The sequence below is a fragment of the Euwallacea similis genome, chromosome 13 (assembly GCF_039881205.1).
Source record: "Euwallacea similis isolate ESF13 chromosome 13, ESF131.1, whole genome shotgun sequence".
Classification (NCBI taxonomy): Eukaryota; Metazoa; Arthropoda; class Insecta; order Coleoptera; family Curculionidae; genus Euwallacea; species Euwallacea similis.
The window spans coordinates 4767498-4783454 of record NC_089621.1 but is presented as its reverse complement, the minus strand read 5'-3'; the positions used below and the strand labels follow the sequence as shown (position 1 = coordinate 4783454).

Sequence of the window (15957 nt, the reverse complement as noted above, 5' to 3'; positions counted from 1 at the left end):
TTACTTTTCAACTTTGAGTTGGCAATCCACTATTTATGGCATAATTAAGACAATTATATGATTCATTAGGGAGGAAGTACTAATCCGCAAATTTAGCGAGAATGATTTAGAATTTTGTCTTATTTAATTTCCTAAACTTTAAAAATAATATTTTATTCATCCTGTTTTGAATTAGATTTGTCACTCTAATTTCAGAATTTCTCTATTTATGGTATTTCTGGTAAAAAAGACTCTTTGAAGCAAAGTCAAGCGTTAACTTTTCCAGTATTTCATTCCATTGTCAATTAATTTTTCCTATTTCTCATGATTTGTTTAAGTGCTTCAAAAACCCTTTGACCTGTAACATACTACTAAAATATCCATTTTACTTGCTCTCAAGAACATGGAAGCATGCCGAGAACCAGCTGAGAATTGAAAAGCGACGGATGCCTCAGTCCTTCCCGCTCTCCTATGTAATTCTCAATAAATTAGACAATTTATCATTGCAAGCAATGAAGCGAAAGAGAAGCTCATTTTGAGTTATTGCTACTTCTACTTCTATAATTAAGCACTGAGAACATGCCAATTCATCTATTCTTGTAGTCAGATTCAATATACGATAAACTCACAGTTAATTCAGACTTGTCAGCTTCTCATTTACGTTTTAATTAAAGTAATATGAAACCGACTGAAAAATTGCTAAATTAGTGCGACTTAACAGCTCTAAAGAGTTGGGTTCGAAGGTAAGTTTAATTAGTTTTATACGAGAAACTGAAGGACAACCAGCTATTTTTATCCCTGATGAAAAGTTAAAAACTCCATCTGTAATTCGTTCAAGCTGTTGCAAACTGAAAATTTGATATCGTCACAATAAAATGAATAATCCCGTGGGCTGTTAAACAGCACGAATGAGATTTGTAATTTCATGCCAGAATCTGAGTCAAACCCTTTCGCTCTTGTTTGCGTTTGCATTAGTGCTCGTTGCTCTATTGTTGGGGCCCAGAGGAAATACCAAATTTCCAGGAAAATAGTGGCTCATTTGAAATTCTAACCTCTAAATTCATCTAACACTGAATGTAATGCTCCGGAGCTCTTGTTTAAAAATTACCCCTATGTTGAGCATTTTAGCTTTTAAAGGATTCGTCATAAACCATTTTTTTAGCTACTGGGGGAGAATATATAAACACAAAGAGAAAGCTTGTTATTATATAATTTACTCAGATTTACAGGCACTGAGACAAAAGGAATTGCAAAGGCGTCCCTCGTTTTCTTCGATATAAAATTCCATACAGTTTGTGCTTCTCTCTATTAACTGGTGCCATCATACTGAAATCGATCAAACTTGATGGAAATCTCTCGTTAATTAGCCTCATCCAAATCATTGCAATTTGCCTTATTAGCTATTATTAAAGTCTCTGACCGTAAAACCTAAGGAAACAATTTGTTTTAGCTTTGTGAGCGTGAGTTCTGTTGAATCAGTTTATAATTACCCTCATTCTCCCTGGGGCTTGAAAAAAGCCTTAACCAACTTATGAAGAAAAAGAAAATTGAATAATTTTTATGTCGCCCTTTATAGTCTAAGGTGATATAATAATAAAATTCAACTGTTTGCATAAGAAGGAGTTACCACGCTTTCGAAGAAGTCATGGGCTGAATGTTCGAAACATTAGAAAATCTGTGAAGAATATTTGATTATGTTGTTTCTGATGTCTGCAAAATTTCGGAATTTAAGTACCCTACATAGTTTCTAAACTGCAATATCTGTTTTATATCCAATTTCAAAGTTATTACCGCACAAGCTGTGGCGTGCTCAAGACTTTACGAAACTTTGAATAAAAGTCATTCGAGATACTAATGCTTTAAGAAAATAAAAATTATTTGTAGCCTGAGTGATTTTAACTGTTTCTGGCAAAATATTCCTTAAAAAATTCAAGATTCATGCACATTTCTATTCCCCAAAAAATTAGGCCATAAAGGAAATTTGAGAAAAAAATGAAATAATGCTTATAAGCATTTCTTGGACCTATTAGCTAATATTAATATTAATTTTAATATTCTCTTTTACACTTTAATCGAAGTTAATTTACTGAAATTATTGAGGACTGTCTTTCTTTCTCCGGACCCCCAAATCTTGAATTCCTTGGCATTATTCTACATCTAAAAGTACGGGTGACGAGTGACAATCACAATCAACACTTTTGAAGAAATAAATTAGAATTTTTTGGAGAGCTCTTTCCTCCCTTCTGGATATTCCGACTCTTGACTTTTTCACTGCGATTTTAATCAGTCAAAACCGAGAATTTTCGGTATTTTTTCAGAGTTTAAAGGACATAGTTTAAGAAAGCTTGTTACGGTGCACAGTGGATTTACACAAATGACGCGTTTCATCGAAACAAAAATTGAAGCCAATTTCTTCAAAAACTGGATATGTATTCAAAATTTGAAATTTTAAGTGAAACTTGCATGCCCTATATCTCGAAAACTAAACATTTGTACGTTGCCATAAAACGAAGTCTACTTACTATAAATCGCTTTAAAATCCTTGAACTCCTTCTGCATTCTAAAATTTAACACTTTACTTTGAGTAAAATAGTGCACCATTGATGTTTTTAGTGTTAGTGTTAGTGTTTAGTTTTAATGCTACAAAATTCTCAACAGTATCACAAATTTCCAGGATGAATACAAAAAAATTTCATAGGCGTACTGGGAAAATTTGAAATGCCGAAAAACAAAAATATATACCCAAATTTGATTGGCGTAAAATTGTTAATCTGCTGCATGTATGGTACGCCACTGAATTTGATACTTTTAACACGACAAATTTCTCAAAAATATTTCAGTATACTACAAAAATTCAGGAGAGGGGGAGACGTACTGAGAATGTAAATACTTTACTTTTGATCAATTCTATAGTACATTTTTCGTGTAACTACGGTAATAATTTAGTCACAGTAGATTAAGTAAATGTGGAGCAATTTTTTCCGCCATACAGAGCAGAATCATGATGTTAATAGGTAGTGAATGTTCCAATTTATTTAAAATGCAGCTTTCCATCGATATGCAGCATTTTGCAAGTTTGCTCCCAGAACTCCTCGGCTATTTTAACATCTATATTCAAGTATGGCAGTACCACGGCACATTCTTCAAAATGGCTGCTTGTAAACTTATCTAATCTCGGTTCTGTGACTGTATAAATTATCGTTCGGGCCCCATTTTCGGCACTCTAAAATAAGCATCATCGTGTTAAATTATAAAATGATTAAAGAAAAATTGCTGTTGGCATTAAAATAATTCCCAAACTGATTTCTTTAATTTCTACCCTCCAATCATACTAAATTCGGGTCGAAATGAAGCCAAACTCCGTTCGATTCTAATTGAAAAAGTTATTTTGTTTTGCTGTGAGGCGTTTAATAAATCTGCCTTCGTGCTGTTTTTGGTTTCCAAATACTTGTACTTTGAACGTGAAGTAAACCACGAAATCCAGAAGGGTCTTTCTCCATCCAATTAGTCTTCTAAAAATGTCTGTTTTTACTGTTACTGGATAAAGGGAAAACACTGATATTCAGTCACCTATGCAAATAAGCGTCGCTCTATAAAAGCTCAAAGCAGGAAAATTCAGTTAGGGACCTTTCCAACTGGCAGCTAGCTTAGTGCTAAGCAGAGTGTTGCACAACTTGGCGTTTGCATATGTTCCGTGTCCTCCTTCATATTGGTTTAGGTTTTGAGGATTAAATTTGCCCACTTTGGCCAGAAGTGAAGCCACGTTTATTATATGTTCTCCTGAGGCCTTTCTCAACAAACCTAAAACATTTAGATAGCTAATGTGTGATAAATGGGGCCCTGCTTTACTCAGCAGTAACAATCTAAAGAACACTGGTCCAAAATAGTTTATTTGCATCAGCACCTGCGAACTTTCAGAAGAGATCTTGTCTGCTAACCCTCCAGCTCTCACATTATTCACAGAACATCTGCTGCTCTCGTTCTCTTACTGGATCTAAAGATGAAAAATTAACCTAATAGCCGTGGTTAATGAGCTAGAGCAGAGAAGCAGGAGTTAATGCATCCTAGCTTAACGACAACGTTAGGATTTTGAGCAAGCGTTTCAATGTGTTTTTTAGCTGGTTCAGTTTTCGCTTCATTGCGACAGTAAAGGATCACCTTAATTCCACGTTTTGCTAACTCCAAGGCAACATAAAACCATATTCCTAAAAAATACACTGGACAAAAGCCTAAAGCTCAATACAATGTAAACGCTTTACCTCTGTTAGCGCCTATAATGATGACAGTTTTCCCAACCAACTCACATGATTTGTACCTCTCTTTGTACTATGAACAAAGTAAATTTTTTCCGCAATCAGAATGGCTAAAATGGCTAGAACCGAAATCGCAAACATAGCCTGTTTTCGATTGAATAAACACTTACAAAATGATTTTTCAACCGTTCACATCAACATTTGACTTCAATGGGAGTTTTCGCGCGTCGCAGAAATTTTAAAGTCGACTATATAGCAATTTCCTTGACAATCTCACTTTTGCCATTTAAATATTTGAACTATAAAATTTCATCTCTCTCATAAACGCCAGGAAAACTGGAAGTTAACTTCCCAGTTTTCATATCTGGATGTGTTTGTATAGGATTTTTGAAGCAAACATATCTACATTAAACGCCATCAGAATACATTATTTCGTTTACATTCAGCATGAGGCATGTCACCCTATATATATATACTATATGTTATGACTTATATATATATAATACATAGCAAGAGCTAGAAGGCAAATGTATGTAAATTAAATAAGCTACGGGGTTAAATGATGCTTTCACGCTGCATAGTTAGGAACAATAGTCCAGAATTTGGATTAGCAGCCAATGTTTCAGCACCTAATGGAAAGTTAGAAATGTAATTGCATATTCAATAACCACTGCTATTATGGTTAGGCCAATAATAGCGTTTTACCGTGTCGATATGTAATCAATATAAGATTTCTAGCTACATCGCATGTTTAATCAAATGAAAAAACACATTTTTAGAAATATCTTCGATAAGTACTCTTATCGCAGCCATAGCCATTTGGACTGTATCCAATTTTGAGGACTGGAAATCCAGGAAAAATTTATATCCACGTTTCTCGACTGTTTTAGCTCGGACTTATAGTGTTTCAGGACGTCCAGCTCAACCCCTAAAAGCCATTTCACCGGGGGTTAATAAACGAGGGGGTTACTATTTCCGAAATTCCCGATATCCGGTTTAATAAAGGCTTACATTAAACTTAGGAAAAAAATGAAAATATGTTCCTGCAAGGGCTGTAATTGCCGAGGCAACGCATTGTTCAAAGTCAAATAGAAGCAGGAAGTTCCTGGCATGCACCCTGCTCTCTGGAAGCGCGGTTAATTCAGTTAAATTTTAGGTCGTTCATTTTAATCGGCTTAAACCCGGCCACACACCACCTATTCCTAACAGTTTCCAAACATTTGTTCCAGTTATGCGTTATTAAAGCTTTTCCGTATCGTAACTTGGCTTATTGAAACATCAGCCTGGTCATGTTCATGACATTTGAATTTATAATAGTGTTTCACAGCTGATAATTAACTATAGTAAGGGTAAATTACCTCCAAAACCAATTAAAAGTTATTTTTGAAACTAAATTTTAAAGCTTTTAGTTTTGAGCTTCCCTAATTTTCCTCGGGTGCATAGTAATAACGAAGATTTGCTGAAACTTGCCATTAGTAAAACTTTTAAACTTAAGCCTCTCGAGGGGCTTAAGGTTGAAATGTTGTAGAAAGTAAAGCTTTATTCTTGGAATAAAAATGTCGGTGACTGATCATCTTCTAACAGGATACGAAGAAAGTGAGATGGAACAGGTTCCGCCACTGACTATTGTGTAAAATCGTAAATGTACGTGTTTCATGAAAATTCATGCATTGCAAAAAACGAGTAACGTGTATTGCCAAATAATGTTTTCATTGTCCAAATTTCTAGATGTAAAAGGAATGTGCACCACCTCTGACCATTATGTGAATTAGAGATGAACGTGTCTGAAAAAAATTTGCAATTTAAATGAGCAAAAACCAGAAGCGTAATAAATCGGACAATAATAATATTATCAATTAACTTTTATTAATTCATCAAAGTAGTTTTTAAAATTTTTATCAATATAAAAAAGGAAGGTATTCTGCCACTGATTACTGTACGAAATCATAATATACGTATCCAGTAGTACATTTTTAATTTAAATGAACAAAAACCAGAGGCATTCATGACCATAACAATGGTCTTTTCAACGAATTTCCATTTTTAATTTTTATATCGCAACGTTGACAAATTATCCTATATAATGCTTTCCAGATAAGTGTTCCTCATGTTACCTAGCCAAGCATAAGAATTTCAATGACTTTTAGAATATTTTTTGACGATTTTGAAGCAACATGGAATAACTAAACAATTCTCCAGAATTTCACGAAAAAGGGAGGGCAAACAAATTTTCAAAACTACTACGGCTATCTCCTTACATAAGCCTTCAAAGTTCCAATTATCTACTACCCTATGTGGTGGGCTTTCATAGTTTCCATCGCCTTATTAATCGAAGGCAGTAACTCTCCATTGTAAGCGTAAACCATTGTGAGCCCTATTGAGTCAATATATCCTTTTATTTGACAGAAACTCGTACATCATAGTTTCCATTAGTTCGGAAAAGTCCCTCGTACTCTTTGATCAACCAAATGAAGCTTATATCAAAGGGATTAAATACGTATGGGACTGAGATGCGTAGGTTTTGAATTAGAAATGCCCGTAACATACAATCCATTATAGAACTGTCCTCAATTACAGCTTAAATCCAGACGTTTAACTTTGTATGATGAAAACGACGAGATTTAGTTGTTAATTGACTCTATTTTCATATACAATTAGTTAGAATAGAATTATGATTAGTTTCACTAACTCCAATTTTGCTTAATCACCAGTTTGGTTAAAAGAGAAATAAGATAAATGTAATTCCCTTGCAAATACATAATAGCATAAAGGGCTCTTTGATAACTCGTTAAGATAACCGCCAAACAAACTAGAGCATTCCGTTTTTCCGGAGATCTGAAAACGCCGTTTGCATTGAAAGATGGGTTTAGGGTACAAATAAGGGATATAAATGATATAGCGTCGATTAGGAGAATTCCTTTGCAAAGGATTTGAGAGTGATGTGCGGACAATACCCTCAATGGTTGTTTTTTGTAATATACGATATGGGGATTACACAATGAAAAACATTTATTTTAATAAAGATTGAAGCTACTCAATTTTTATCAAAGTTCTAATGTAAGCTACTGGTTTTACGAAGACTGATATGTAATATTTTGACACAAAGTTGAGGGATGCCTTTCTAAAGGACTTAAAGGTGATATGTGAACGATATTCTCCATAGTATTTTATTTGATAAACACAATGCGACCGAACAATGAAAAATTTTCATCAAAGCAGGGAATATGTCAGTTACCTATGAGGATAAAAGACCCAATAACTTCAAGAATAAAGCCACGAGGATAGTAAATGAAGCATTAAAAATTATGTGGATTACGTGGGACTTTCTCTACAGTTTACCGTCTTTTCAGAAGCTATTAAAAATTAATAGCTCTTTATGGCTAGATTTTATATATTTTATAAGTATGCTCCTTGAGGGTAAATTGAAAACGTCGTTTTGTTCTCTCTAATGCAAAATTCAATTGATGTTCAATATTTATATTTTATGGTTCTTCAAGCAATTTTTTTCACGAATTTCAGGTCTGGAAGGCACCGACAGTACTACCTTGCAACGCAATAACACTTTTACAACCTATATAACTCTAAATAGGAAAAATCGGGCTTCAACCTATCAGAACGTACCTAGATCTGCATCTTCGGTTCGTCGAAGTCAGAGTTCCAATGGAACCAGATATAGTGGAAGGAACAAGTGTGTTAAACCAGATGTGGCTGATGAGCCTATATAAGTCTCTTTTAGTTTTTGGAATTAATTTTTGTTTTGGTTTAAAAAAGTTTAATAGCGAAGGCATCTTTAGTTAATTCAAAGACTGATTTAGTTCTATGTATTGATTGATAATTTCCTGAAAAAGACGGTTATGTAATGTTACTGTGTAGATAAAAAATTGTATATTAAACTATGATCTGTGTAAAGAATAAGCAAAATAATTTAAGAACCAGGGGAAAAATACTATTATTGATCTAGAAAATTATAGTAAGTGGTAGTACCTACTCGTGGTTTAATTATACATTTTTTTCATTTTCTCTAAAACAATCCGATATACTTGCATATCGAAAGTGTTTTTTGTTTGTATAAACAAGTAGATTAATTCCAGGAATATATTAAATTTTTTATAAATTTTGTACGTTTGTTGTCGTAGAACTAACAAGATTAAATCCCGATATAAAACTGAAAAGACTAGAGATAGATTCCGGAATCTATTTATTTCTAAGCATGCTGCATTTAACGCCTGAGAACTGCTTTACTATCATTCACATGAGGCCAAGATCGTAACTTTTTAATTTAAGCAGAGAGGCATTAAAAAAAGGCGATTTTGCGCCTTACTTAGAACAGCACAACGACACAGCATTAATCTTACAAGCGCATGAGTGTTAAGTTTTTTGTTTTCTATAAATTGAAAGAAGGTAAAAGGAGTCGACATTGCGCGCAAAGATTTTTTTAATGCCACTTGGCTTTGCGCGCGATAATTTTTTTTCCATACGCGCACTCCATTCAACTCGCAAATGCGCGCAGTAAAAATTTTTTACCAAAAGTAGTACAAAAATATTTACATTCCACGCAAATCAAAATGGCATGTCTTTGTTAAAAAATGTTGTGAAAAGCTAACCTAAACTAACTCAAATTTTTAACAGGTGCATAGATGAAGCTCGATTTGCATTTGCAGAAATAACTTTTTCTTAGTTTTCTAAGCAACACTGCTAACCGCAAATCGTTCATGATCTGGCGTAATAACTGAGTCAGCATTCCTTAATGATTTATCTGCGAGTACGTTCCGCAAGTTGGTTCAAACATTACCAAAGACAAACACAAATTAACATCGATTAACTCGCTTTTACTTCAACACGTTCAAACCAATATTATAATATCTTGCAAGATATTCGCACAATTTTGACAATGAAATGAAGATATGTATTAAAGATTAAGTGAGTTTTAGTTTAAATTACTCCGCCTCTAAGCACCTACTTCTTCTTTCTCTTGAGTGGGGGGTCCAATTCACACATTCGTCTCAAAAACGCTGAAAAGTTGCATAATCAGAAGACTCATTTGCATACGTTGCCTGATAGAACTTACGATCGTACTCAATTTGGCCTTCATCATCTTCTTCGCCCAGGCAGTCCTCGAAGAGCTCATCAACTTGTTCCTCAGTTAGTTTTTCTCCTATAAAATTACGTAATCACTGTTGATTAATTACTAAAGAGAAAAATAGGAACCTAAAGTCGACATCATGTGGGAAAGTTCTCCTAGTAACATGTGACCGTCTTCATTTTTGTCGTACAATTTCAAGCACTCAATGAAGTCCTCATAGCAGCCCTCATCTTTCCGCTCCTTTTTGAGTTGGATGACTACGGGTATTACTTCATCCAGTTTTAACTGTTTCTCTCCTGGAAAATCGATTAAAAAAATTTTACTAAAGGATTACTCCTATACCTTGTTTCTTTGCAGCCCCCAATTTCTCCAAGGTGTCCAGACTAGGGTTGCAATTCATGGCTCTACAGACATTTCCCAAATCGGTAGAGTCAATGAGCATTTCCTTGCCTCCGTAGACCTCCATGGCAAATTCCAGGCCTAACAATAAAGGAAATTGAACTAGCGTCGAATTCTAAGGGTAGTTTACTTACATTCCATCTCTTTGGGCTTTAAAGCGTCGGTCTGGAATAGAATTCCATGTTCAGAGTTAATTTTCTAAATAAATTGAAGAATAACATTTGTCGTTTGCTTACCATGGCTGATAAGGTCCCGGTCCTCTCCGGTCCACTTTCACGCACAAATGAACTTTAAAGAGAGGCCTGGCTATCGATACTTGCATGTTTTATATAGACCAAAGGCTAATTTAAAACCTAAGTGAAGATACCTTACATCGTTGGCATGTCGTGGCTTGATTGGAAAATACAGAGCGTACTAAATTGCAAACCAAACTGAGTTTTAAATACTGAAAAATCGTTTTATTTACAAACTCTATAATCTCTGTAAACTCTGTCTCTATAAACGATCTCTTAGATGAGTAAAAATACTCTCGACATGACAATATGTACATTGAGAGCCTTCCTGTTGCCTCATTGAAATTTAACAGCAAACAACTTTCCTCATTAATTTGATGCTAATACTCTCCTAATAATAGCTAATATCTCCCTTAGTGTTTATCTAGGCCTGAAGGTAGGATAGTAGGCTCGCTTTTTAATTAAGGCTCTATTTTTCTATAAAAATCCTGCGATGAGAAATCCAATATGACTGCAATAGTGGCATCCTGTAATTAGACATGGTGCACTGCCAAAAAATGTTATACAAATGGTTTTTGTTGTCGCCAATATCCAACATCTAATATGAATGATGGTGCTTTATACGACGGTTCCTTGAAGCAAACGTTATTTAATGTACCTCATTGATTTTATTTTTGGGCGTAGAAAATGCCCCAGAAACAAGAAAACGAAAAGGGAGAAGTATCGGTAAGAGTAGGTATTTAATTCGGTGAGAGTTAGCTATAAATAACATATTAAATGATCATTTTGACTTTCTTTTACCCGAAAGGACTGTGGTTTTGGAAATTCAGTTGAATGATTCTTCCTCCCAAGCTGGGAAATTAAGTACCAACATAGTCAAGAATATAAGAAATTACGACTTTCGAAATTTAGGAAATGGAACCATTATAAGAAATTTCGTAATTTTGAAGTGCTCATTTTGACCTTTTATTTTTGCTGATTTTGATCCAATATCGATCCAGAATACTTCGGTTCAAAGTCATCTAAATGCACGTTGAGGATACTTTGACATCAACCTGACTTGTAGAAAAGCTATAGGAAAGAAAAAATTTGAACTGAACATAATGGAAGAGGATTGATATGTTATATTTTTTATTGAAGAATATAATAGAATTTCCGGCGAAATAAATTAAATATTTAAAGTAGAACTAGTGTTAAAAAAATGGCTCTTTCCTCCATTGTTTTCATATTGCAAAAAGTTACATGGCTTTTATGATAATAAAGAGATTCTTTCACAAGGAATTTTTTTTATTATTTTTTTTAATTTTCTTTTTGACAGAAATTGTATACTATAAGTCGTATTGAAGTCTAAGATTCGAATTCTCTACCGGATATCCCTACGAAAAAAATTCTTTCCAGATCACTCGTTTTTTTTTCAGCCAGGTCCCATTTCACAGGAAATTCAATGCTCTTCCCGACGGGAAAGAGATTTTTTCTTTAACGATTTCCTTCACACCTTTTGAAAAAATATTTGAAATCAGAGATAAGTGCCAGATTTTTCCAAAACAAGATTACCGAATTTCTCATTTATTGGAGAATGTTTCATATTTCTTTGAATCAAAATATATTCATTTTCTAAAATTTTGAATTTTGCAATGGTTATCCTGTATACTATTCTTGTATTAAATGAGCTTCTTCAGGACGATGGACGAAGAATGTTGTGGTAGTATCTTTAAGCGTTTCCACTCAAATGAATGTGCCGTATTTCATAACGATAATATGTAAGAGGAAGAACTCACCTCAATTTCAATAGGTAAAAGTTTTGAAATTGAGGAAAATTCCTTATCTTACATATCCCCCCAATCCGTTTGAGTGAAAACGGTTAGAGGTAATGCCACAAAATCCCATATTTTTTAAATCAGCACGAAGAAGCCCATCTAATACAATAACAATATACCGGATTTCGATTTCAAAGCTGCCAATTTTGTATCGTAGCTTTTTTATACTTACTCATCTTTTTATCAATATTTTTAAATACTTTGTGTATCAACATACAAAATTGGCCATTTTCAGATGCTATAACTTAAAAGTCTTGGCAGAACAAAGTAAAGTCATTAAAAAGGAATTTCCGACGATCTGACTTGGATTTAATGAGGTGTACCTCGAAGTTCTCGGAATTCTGGATAGTTGGAAGGACTAAAGAAGTGATAATATATCTAAAGCTATTGTAGAGAGAAATTTTGAACAGGACATTTCCAATGAAAACTCGTTCGCCTGGCAAGAATGCTCACCAAATCGCCAAGAACTATGAGGGATTTACTGAAACTTCTTTAAGCGAGTAGGTCAGGGTTTTTTTAAAAACGATATAATTTATTTGAAATCCCCGTGTTTTATATATATCTAAGAAGTTATTAAGTTATTTTTCTATTTTAATGTCATTAACCGATTGGGTGCTGCACAACGTGTGTGCAAATAAAATAATCAATATTAGTGAGTTCTAATGACAATTTATCGTTCTTTTGGAATCAAAAGTATTTTACACTTACAAGAAGACATTACAAAATATCACCATGAGAATCAATTTTTACCAATAAACTGATCCTTAAATAAAATCTGTTCTAGCTCCCCGATTGTACACTCCAGATGGAGCATTTTGTGGCGTAAAGGGTCTTTAGGGTCTGGAATCTGAATTATCACAGTATCAGCCGTTGTCTGTCGATTCTCCTGAGCCTGGCTCCATACCGTTTGCCACAACCTGTACTTATCAATAAACTTGGTGTTATTTAGCACTTTGCAGAACTCTTTTTTATCTACAAAGTAATCAATCAAAATTTGTATTATTTGCTTAGAAGAGACTTACACTGGGTATTCCTGGAGTCAGTCATTTTCTCCCTGTTTTGATGATCGTCGCTGGAATCGATCTTGAGAGACACTGAAGACTCTTCAGGCCATTTCATTAACTGTGGATTGATGTACGCCAACTTGACGGAGGGGGCTTCGATTTTTCAGTTAAAAATACACAAAATATTATTTTTAGAAAATTCGTTTTGAAAAGACATAAATCACGCCTTTCCATTTTACTAACTGGTCTTTGTGGTAGTGTTAATGAGATTTGAAAACAAGGATTTAGTATTAAACAAGGAATAAAATATTTTAAAATAAATTCTTATTTTCTTTTTAGAGTAAATCTTTGTTTAGGCATCTCATACAACCAAAAACAGCGAGAAAGGCAGAAAATATTTTTAAAATACAAAATACCTGACGTTCTTCGATATCTAGTAATTAACAATGGTTGTGCCATTTTCCTCCTAGTTTCATCCTCTTTAATTGCTCCCCCAATACCCATACTACCTCTTGCATCTCTTCCCTTTCTCCCCTCTTTATCATCCAACACTTCCAAATTGACAGTCTTTGTCAGATTCTTCGATAACTCATTCAGAATAGACTGAATATCGTCTTCATATCTGCACAAGTCTTCAAGAATCTATTTTAAACTCAAATACTCACATTACCTTTTGGTAATCTCAGGAGATTTCTCCCAACCCTTTTTCATGTACTTCAAAGTCTCCTCAAACAGAAATACCACTCGATTTTTCAAGTCTCTTCCAGAGACCAACACCTCTTCGCCCCATTTCCATAAGGTTTCACTGGGCCCTCTATGAGATTCTGAAGAAGAGCAGGGTTTAGGCTCATATTCCTTTTCAGCTGAAAGTTTGTAGGGATTCCGAATAGGAGCTGGATTGACGTAGTATTTGCTGTTTGTTTTTGATTTTGAGCGCGTGGCGCGGTACTCATTGTCACGTTGTGACTACACATGCAAAGAAATGTTATTAAATGTATTGAATGATGATGATCAGTACCGGCTGTCTCGCAGTGGTATATTGGGTTAACTTCGAAAAGTGGTTCACCAGTTTGGTGATAATTTTCCGGAAATAATCTTTGGGGACAGCCTTCTTCTCCTGCATCAACACCCTCTTTTCCAATTCATCTATTCTCATCGATAGCAGTTTGAAAAGAGTTTCATACTGCTCATGCGAGTTATCACCAGTTACTATTTCCTTAAGATTTTTATATCCAACCTGAAACATACACCTGAAGACCCATTAAGATGATCTGACTGTTACCATACGGATTTCTTCCCCAATAATCGCTTAAATTTAGGCTCTTGTTTCTCCTCAAGATTTGACATAGGCTCAGTAGCAAAAGGCTTCTTTAGGGAATCCGTAAGGATACCTACGATGGCACAATTCTGGCATAAGCAGGGCTGATTCATTTTGGATCTTTGATCTTCGTGTTCAACGTTACTGCAATCAAACATGGCACGGATGTTCTTGTAGGTCTTCAGGGTTGTGAAGATGTGCTGCACTTTAGTGGTTGGAGGTTCTTTGCGGCTGTACGAGGGTACTTCCTGGAAGAAATAATTATGCTGGATTTATACAGCACATGAATATTCACTGTGCATTTACTATGCCTCTAATTTTCTTTTGAACTATTCAAGACTCCTTATGACATCCACTCACTCACTAATACATAGAAAGCATCGCTCTATATGATTCATGAAGCAAGTATTGGACATACCTGAGTCCCCAATGAATTCCTATGCATATGTTTGGACTTCCTGTCCTCTTTATGATCATTTTCCGGTTTCTTTTTCCTAGATCTAATTTCACCAAAGAGTTTCTGCATCAAAACCTTCTTGTCATTATTCTCAAGTCGCATTGCGCCGATCAGCTTCTTCACTTGCTCAGTTTTGAGAGTTTGAGTGTTTATTGAGTAACTGCCAGTGCCTTTTGGTTCGATGACTGTAACGTCGAGAGTCGATGGGCATTTTGTAGGATTTCGTATGATACTGCGAACCTATCATACGAATTAAGGGGATTTTGGTATGTCGAATTAGCACAAACCTCTTCATCAATTTCCACCTCTAGAGATAATTCGAGATTTTTGGAGGACACAGAATCGATTTTGCTCACGTTAGTGTAATGCGACTTCTGGCTTCTCAAGCCATCGTCGGTACGAACTTCAGATTTAGGTTTTTGCATCTTCGCCTTTTCTTCGGCAAATCATCCCGAAGATCCCACAATAAAGTATATTCAGAATTTTGAAATTGACAACTTTGTTGTCAGATTTGTCAACATAGATCTGGTGGTCCGCCACCCATGGCGTTATTGTTGCTTCAGGCAGAAATAAATTAACTATATTTGACGTTTTTATTGAGAGAATGCGGAAATGTCTGCTGTGACCTGTGCGATAGTCTGCACTGGAGATGAAGGCTTAAAGAAGAGGACGAAGAATGAAGAAGTTTCAAAGGCTATAGCGAGCGATACAGTTCTGGAAATGCTGGACAACGTTATGGATACTGTCGACGACGGTATGGAAAAAAATTCGGCACACCAAGTTAAACACGACTCTGTGAGGGATAAAATTTTACCCCCCTTAAGAGGTACAGCTCCACCACATCAATTTAGTTTCCAGGTTAACTCTAACAACCCTTTAGGCACAGGAGATCAAAGAAGCAATGAAATTCTCGAAGTTCAAGAACCAATCTGCAATAATTCCAGAGTGGAGAAGAAAAACCGACTTACAGACCTAGCGAAAAACTCCAAACAAGTTCTTGCTACAATTATCTCAAGTGAGAGCAAATCAGATATTCATGAAGAAAAGAAAGAGGGGGAGCAATTAGTTGAAGTAATAGTGCTTTTAAATAATCCTTCTTGAAGCTAATCACCACATTTTTCTTGCAGGTGATTGATATGGACTGCGCCGACGATGAGACCTTTAAATACACTTCAGAAGACGTTCTCTTGCTTGAACAAGATACTGATAAAATCATAAAACACCTCTCTGAAGAGCATATGTATGAAGTGAATTTGAACCCCACAAAAGAAGACTCAGTAGAAAATAAGAAGGCCAACACTCTCAAGAGGAAAAGATGGGATGTATGTGGGAAAATCGCCGGTTTCTGTAGAAAGATTAGAAAAGGAAATCATGAAGATGCAGGGTCAAAGAGCCAACGAAATGCAAACCAGAA

At 35.1% G+C, this 15957-nt stretch overlaps 3 protein-coding genes across 3 annotated transcripts in view; 1 reads left to right on the top strand and 2 right to left on the bottom strand.

Annotated features, from left to right (window-relative positions):
- The window catches only part of LOC136412903 (RYamide receptor-like), a 38480-nt gene extending 30265 nt beyond the window's left edge, over positions 1-8215 (top strand). The window contains exon 7 of the mRNA XM_066396153.1: positions 7752-8215. Coding sequence (XP_066252250.1) covers positions 7752-7957 — 206 coding nt within the window. The 3' untranslated portion in view covers positions 7958-8215. The remainder of the gene's footprint in view (positions 1-7751) is intronic.
- An 825-nt stretch (positions 8216-9040) lies between these two features.
- On the bottom strand, positions 9041-10060 carry LOC136412956 (myosin light chain alkali-like). The gene is made up of 6 exons (XM_066396232.1): positions 9951-10060; positions 9849-9879; positions 9658-9795; positions 9441-9611; positions 9301-9387; positions 9041-9244 (listed from the first exon to the last, which is right to left on the bottom strand). Exons 1-6 carry the CDS (start codon positions 9951-9953, stop codon positions 9189-9191), a joined length of 486 nt encoding a protein of 161 aa, XP_066252329.1. The 5' UTR covers positions 9954-10060; the 3' UTR covers positions 9041-9188.
- Positions 10061-12368: 2308 nt separating this feature from the next.
- On the bottom strand, positions 12369-15017 carry LOC136413204 (uncharacterized). The gene is made up of 8 exons (XM_066396598.1): positions 14831-15017; positions 14505-14783; positions 14056-14334; positions 13787-14005; positions 13439-13734; positions 13185-13390; positions 12787-12921; positions 12369-12736 (listed from the first exon to the last, which is right to left on the bottom strand). Exons 1-8 carry the CDS (start codon positions 14966-14968, stop codon positions 12504-12506), a joined length of 1785 nt encoding a protein of 594 aa, XP_066252695.1. The 5' UTR covers positions 14969-15017; the 3' UTR covers positions 12369-12503.
- Positions 15018-15957: the final 940 nt, after the last annotated feature.

Excerpts from the sequence above, each read along its gene's own strand:
- LOC136412956 (XM_066396232.1), bottom strand. Across the intron at positions 9,388-9,440 it reads CCACATGATGTCGACTTTAG|GAGAAAAACTAACTGAGGAA; the intron begins GTTCCTATTTTT and ends GTAATTTTATAG. Across the intron at positions 9,245-9,300 it reads AGGCCAAATTGAGTACGATC|CGTTTTTGAGACGAATGTGT; the intron begins GTAAGTTCTATC and ends GCAACTTTTCAG.
- LOC136413204 (XM_066396598.1), bottom strand. The coding sequence starts at position 14,968 with ATGCAAAAACCTAAATCTGAAGTTCGTACCGACGATGGCTTGAGAAGC. Across the intron at positions 14,335-14,504 it reads GGAATTCATTGGGGACTCAG|GAAGTACCCTCGTACAGCCG; the intron begins GTATGTCCAATA and ends TATTTCTTCCAG. Across the intron at positions 12,922-13,184 it reads TAGATATCGAAGAACGTCAG|CCCCCTCCGTCAAGTTGGCG; the intron begins GTATTTTGTATT and ends GAAAAATCGAAG.